Genomic DNA, 6,384 nt, shown 5'->3' with positions numbered 1-6,384 from the left:
GTTTGTGTGTGTGTGTTAGTGTGTGTGTGGTGCAGGTGTTTGTGTGTGTGTGTTAGTGTGTGAGTGTGGTGCAGGTGTTTGTGTGTGTGTGTTAGCGTGTGAGTGTGGTGCAGGTGTTTGTGTGTGTGTCTATGTAAAGCACAAGTGAAGGAAGCAGAAGACGTCAAGCGTCTTGTTCTATCACTCCCTGCCTTATTCTCTTGAGACAGGGTCTCTCACTGACTCTGGGGCTAAATCCTCCTGTCTCCTCCCACCCCCAAAGCACTGGCATTACAGGAGCAGACAACTAGGCCTGATTTTTCATTATGGGGGTTTCTGTGGATTGAAACTCAGCAAACACTCTTATCCACTAAGTCAACTCCCCAGCTGACCTTGGACTTAATTTTTAAAAGTGTTAGCAATAAATTTGTTATTTATTGCCCAGCCTAAAGGACTTTGTTATAGTAACCTTAATAACACATACGAAATGTCACATACAAAAAACTAACTCAGAATGAACCAAAGATATAAAAACACAAGAGCTAAACTTAACTCTTTAGAGAGAGCATACCTGCAAATCTGAATCATTTGATTGCCAATGGTATTTTACCATGACACCAAAAGCCCAAGCAAAGGAAAAGATTAGAGACTATCAACATGAAAAACATTTGGGCTGGTGAGATGGCTGGGTGAAGGCAGCTCTGGCCAAGCCTGATGACCCGAGTGTGACCCCTGGGACCCACACAGTGGAAGGAGAGATGTGAGTCCCCAAAGTTTCTTCTGTCTTCCACATGTGCACAGATGCACACGAAATATTTAAAAATTCATAACATCTTTCAAAAGCATTTGTGCTTCATGGAACACCATCAGAAACTGAAAGGATAATTCACGGAATGAGAAGGAAAACATTCATGAATTCTCATCGTCTGCGAGGTCTAGGATCCAGAACGTTATTTTAACACTTAAAGCTCAACAATAAAAAGACAAGTAGCCCAAATGAAAAATGGGTCAAGTATAGGGCTACAATTTTCCCATAAGCTGGGAGTGACGGCAAAGGCCTGTCTTCACAGGATTTAGGAGGTGGGTACCGCAGAGTCAGGAGTTCAAGTTCAGCTTCAGTTAAGTAGTGGCTTTGAAGCCAGCCTAGGCTACAAGATATCTGATAACCAACAAAAGAGAAGATATGTAATTTCCTTTAAAACATCTAATTATGTTTATTGTATGTGTGTTAGGGGTGGCTGTTTGGATGACAAAGCACGTGTAGTGGTCAGAGGGCAGCTTGCAGAAATACCTCTCCCTCTATCATGTATTCCCCAGGGATTGAACTCAGGTTGTCAAGCCTGGTCGCAAGTGCCTTTACCTACCAAGCCATCTATTGGCCAAAATATATAATTTAATAAACATATGAAATAATGCTTAAACATCGTAACTCATTAAGGAAATGACAATCGAAATCTCAGGGGCTATTACATCATCATAATAAAAGCAGCTAGGATTAAGTGCTAGCCAGGATGTGGAGAGCACTCTTACACTTTGTTGATAGGAGCCTCTAATGGTGCAGCCACTTTGCAGACTAATCCAGTAGTTCTCCAAAAACAAACAAGCAAAAAAACCAAACAGGCTGGGTACAGCCATGCAGGCCTTTAATCTAGCATTTGGGAACCAGAGGCAGATGGATATTTGTGAGTTCAAGGCTAGCCTGGTCTACATACTGAGTCCCAGACCAGGCTGGGCTGCATAGTGAGATCCTGTCTCTAAAATTTTAAAAGGTGTGCACTGGCCAGGAAAATGACTTGGTAAACAAAGTTATTTCTCAAGCCCAGAGACCAGAGTTTGATCTCCACAACCCAAATAAGGTAAGAAATAACTCCACAGAGTTGTCCTTTGACCCCCACATGTGCACTGTGGACAGACATTCCCCCCCCCATACACACACAGTAAACTTTTAAAAGGTGGTCACGTGCAACACACCTTTGCAGAACCATGAGATGCTATGATGGAAACAGCTGATGAGCGGGCCCAAGTGTAGAGTGTTTACCTGTCTCAGTCAGTTTGGGAACTGGTTCCTGGTAGAAGGGATATTTCTCCCAGTGATGGGGACTCAGCTGGGCCTGAGACCCTTCCCAGGAAGGCTCTTCCAGGGAGTTCTCTTGAATATCTCTGCTATGAGTTTGGGGCCCAAAGTCTGGAAGTTCTTGTTCTTCAGGCTGAGCTGCTGTTCTCTCCAGGAGCACCTTCTGCCCTTGCAGACAAACAGCCACCTAGGAAAAGGGCTAGCCATTAATTCTCCATTCCTTGATGGATTGGGGGCAGCATGCCACTCACTGCTATAGCATGATCCCTTTACAACCTGGAGTTCAATTTTTTTTTTTTTTTTGATTTTTCGAGACAGGGTTTCTTCGTAGCTTTTGGTTCCTGTCCTGGAACTAGCTCTTGTAGACCAGGCTGGTCTCGAACTCACAGAGATCCACCTGCCTCTGCCTCCTGAGTGCTGGGATTAAAGGTGTGCGCCACTACCGCCCCTGCTTGGAGTTCAAATTTTACGGATACCACCAAGACCTTCAAAGGAGATACATGAAAGGAAAAGGGGCTGCTTCACAGCCAAGCTCCTCCGAAGAGAGTTGGTGAAAATGTCAGACTCAGTGATGACAGTGTCGTCACTACCACCATTCCCGCTCCATATCCCAACCCTCTCTACTTCTGCTAGAGACAGACCCCTGGGAACAGAAAAACAATACCATAAGGGACCACTGGAAAACATTCCAACCTGGTAGGTTTTTCTGCTAAAGAGGTCCAAGGTACTCGGATCTAAGAAGACGAACTCACCTGTTCCCTCACAGTGCCATTTTCCAAAGCACGTCTGACTTGCTTCCTTCAGAGGCTCCAGCTTTGGGGGGCTGGCTTTGGGGATGGGGATGGGGTCGGGCAGCAACACCAGGGAACTGAGCTGAGACTTCCCCATTCAAAGGCAATATGGTAGACCCTTCACTGGAACAAAGTCCACGGAACTTCACCCCAAATTAGTTCCCTATTGAACAGACTAGACCTGTCAGACAAGAATTCTGATTGTAGCAAAACTTCACCAAGAATGGGTCAGGGAAGATCTGACAGTAGAGATTCCAGAACCTTAAAACTCCTCTCCTAAGGTCATGAAGCCTATGAAGGAATATCTTAGTCTTCTACCTCCTCACTGGGTGCCAGTGGCTGGGTTTACTGAAACCCTGTTACAACGTTTTTAGGGAGAATGGGAGTTCCTGGAGGCTGGGTGCGACTTTGAAGTCATCCATTCCTCTGGAATCTCTAACTAGCTGGGATCATGAGACAAAACACTACCCCAAAAGACAGAGCGATCCTGGGACACACAGAAAAAGGACCCTCCTTACCCACTGCTTTGGTTTTTTGGATGCTCTGTGCAAATCTTCCACCAGCGTCACAATCTCCTTGCCGCTCATTGGATATCGATGCCTGACCTGCGCCTGGATCTCTGGAGGAAGGATGACCAGAAACTGCTCCATCACGAGGAGCTCCAAAATCTGCTCCTTAGTGTGTAGGTCAGGCTGCAGCCACTGTCTGCAGAGCTGTCGAAGGCGGGAGAGCGCTTCCTGGGGTCCAGACACCTCCTGATAACAAAAGTGTCTGAAGCTCTGGCGGGAAAGCTCAGGATCGGGGCCAGCTTTTTGCTGAGCGGGCCCACGTTTTTCCTCCAGCTTCATTATGATGTGTCTCTCTTGCCTGTCAGAATCCTCAGTGTAGGTACTCAAAGTTATCTCCATTTTAGCTGCCATTTTGGGGGCCCAGAAAACAACGTCACTCTAATCAAGTCTTCTGGGTCATTGCTCTGGAGAACTCTCTCTGAAGGCTAGAAAAACGGTAGGAACGAAGCTCCTCTGGGAGCATTAGGAGTGGAAGGACCGCAGAGACATAGATAGCGTTCTCATTTGCAAGCCCTTATCCCAGACTCTGAAGACAAGATAGTTCCTGACAGTGGGAGGAGTTGGTCTTTTCGTCAGTTTTTAAGGAGAAAAGTCAAAATATTCCAAAAGGGCACTGGAGGGAATATTTAATTTTGTTATCTGGTGACATGCATGACACGATCTAAGGGGCTGGTAGAGGAATCCCCAAGAAAGTTCAAGCTGTCATGCGCATAGCTCGCACCAACTCTTCAGCATCCTGCAGACTCCGACCTCCAGTACCTCTGAGAGCAAAAGCGCAGAGCTAGGCGAGGCCACAGCCCGCCAAGGGTAGCGAGTGCAGCTCCGCAGCTCAGCCAGGTGATGCTGCAGCAAGGGGGCGCGCAGATCCACCGCGGTGCTGGGTGTCAGCTCCAGTAGCCACCTGCGGCGAGCTGAGCCAGCTCAGAACCTTTCGCCCGCCAGCGGGCGACCCACCTGTCCTGAGCCTGGAGACCAGGACCCCCAAGAACATGGGCTGGGGGCGGGGCCGGAGCTGGGCCACGGAGACACCCACTGGCTGAGAGAGCAACCTTGGGAAGGTCCGCCTTTCCCCTACGTAATTGGGTCCCTGTAACATTTTTAATTGTTTATTGGCTACGTGATCTATCCAGTCGCAGTGCTTCCCGGGAGTCGTAGTCCAGTGACGAGTCCTGGCGCACGCGCAATGTCCTGACTCGTACCCCAGACTGTTAACTACATCACTCTGTTGGTTGCGGGTAAGATTGGGGTGCAGGAAGTCTGGGACTCCAGCGGTCCTCCGCCCGCTCGGTCGCGGTGTGGAGGGCTTAAGATCAGGCCTCACACTGGCTGGAAAGTCTTACCTCTTCGGATCCGTCCGTGGGGTGCTGGGAAGCTGGACCTGGGCGGTGGATACGCCTTGAAATTCTCATCCAGAGCAGGACCTACCTACCTTGGCTTTCTCTGACCTCACCGCTAGCATTTTTCCTACTCTCCTTGGTCTAATCTCACACTGACTCAGCCAGCATGTGTCAGCATGAACTAGAAAACTTTTTTAATTAATTTTTTTTTTCTTGAGGATGGGAGTTAGCTCAGTGGAAATAGTGCTTACCACAGAAGCATGAGAACCCATGTGAAAAAACCGGATGTGGTAGTGAGTTGTTACAATCCCTGTGCTGGGGAGGTGGAGGGAGGGCAGGAGGGCCCCTGGAACTCCCGGGCCACTTAGCCTAGCCTAGGTGGTAATTTCCAGAACAATGAAAGACCCTGCCTCAAAATAACAAGATGGACAAACAAAACAAAAAGAAATAATAATAATAATAATAATAATAATAATAATATTAATAATAATAATAATAATAATATTTAAAAAAGCCCAGACAAGAAACAAAAATGCAAGAGGCCTGGAGAGACATCTCAGTGGTTAAGTGTTTGCTGCTTTATTCTAGAGGATTTGGGTTGTATTAGTTTGCTGTTTTATTCTAGAGGATTTGAGTTGTATTCGGAGCTGCAACAACACCTCTAGCCTGCACCCACGTGTACATACTCTCATACAAGCACACACATACGAATAATTCAAAATAATAAATCTTTAAAAAGTTTAAAGAGCTGACAGGCATAGTGGTCTTCGCCTGTAATCTCAGGACTCAGGAGGAAGAATCAGGCTGATCTCTGTGAGTTCAAGGCCAGCCTGGTCTGCCTGTAAGTTCCTGAACAACCAGAGCTACACAGTGAGACTCTGTCTTGGAAAAACAAAACAAAAACAACCAGAAATCTTTAAAAAGCAAGTAACAAACAAAAACCTAATCAAGATGTCCACTACTGAATTATTTAAAAATAATTCTTACCTTTGCAGAGGGAACGGCAGGGTCACAAGGATGAGGGTGACACAAGGTGAGCAGCTCCTGAGAAATGCCCTCCACAGCTGACCTTTGGCCTACCGAAGCATGCACAGGTGCACAGGAACACAGAAAATTTTAAGTAAAATTTCACACAACATAAAAGTAAGCGATATAAAGTGAGCAATTCCACTGTTATTTACAGTGCTGGATGGCCACTCTATCTAGTTATTAGACATTCTCACCACCCTTAAAACCTGTACCTGTACCTGGTTCCTGTTCTGTCTGGATGTACTGTCCTCACATAATATTCCATTGTATAGAGAGACAACAGTTCCAGGTTTCTATGCTTTTATATCTTTTTCCAGGAAGCAATTTGATTGGATATATTTCTAGACAGCCTTAGACTTATTTACTTAATTGTAATGGCTTGTGTGGTTGCTAAGTAAATCCTGAATTCAGAGGTAGAAGAATGAGAATAAGCCCCGACCTTGCAGAAAATTCAACTCTAAATGGACTAAAGACCTTAACAGAAGAACTGAAACTGAAAATGCTAGAGGAAAGGGAAATCCTGCAGTGATGTAGGCACAGGGCTATGCTCTTTGAGCGCTTCAACTGCTCAGGAAATACATTACCGACAGGCTAGAGGGAAGGGA

The 6,384-nt window shown here is 46.3% G+C and overlaps 1 protein-coding gene across 2 annotated transcripts in view; it reads right to left on the bottom strand.

Annotated features, from left to right (window-relative positions):
- Znf174 (zinc finger protein 174) overlaps positions 1-4,450 on the bottom strand; it is a 20,585-nt gene extending 16,135 nt beyond the window's left edge. For both annotated transcript variants that reach the window (XR_003377141.1, XM_005349228.2), the window contains exons 1-2: positions 3,363-4,450; positions 2,018-2,240 (exon numbers count right to left, since the gene is read on the bottom strand). Coding sequence is in view for 1 of the 2 variants with exons in the window: in XM_005349228.2 (XP_005349285.1) it covers positions 2,018-2,240; positions 3,363-3,764 (625 nt within the window). In the remaining variant the exon portion in view is untranslated. The remainder of the gene's footprint in view (positions 1-2,017; positions 2,241-3,362) is intronic.
- Between the last annotated feature and the right edge of the window lie 1,934 nt (positions 4,451-6,384).

The sequence above is a fragment of the Microtus ochrogaster genome, chromosome 7 (assembly GCF_000317375.1).
Source record: "Microtus ochrogaster isolate Prairie Vole_2 chromosome 7, MicOch1.0, whole genome shotgun sequence".
Lineage (NCBI taxonomy): Eukaryota > Metazoa > Chordata > Mammalia > Rodentia > Cricetidae > Microtus > Microtus ochrogaster.
This window is presented reverse-complemented; position numbering and strand designations above follow the sequence as displayed.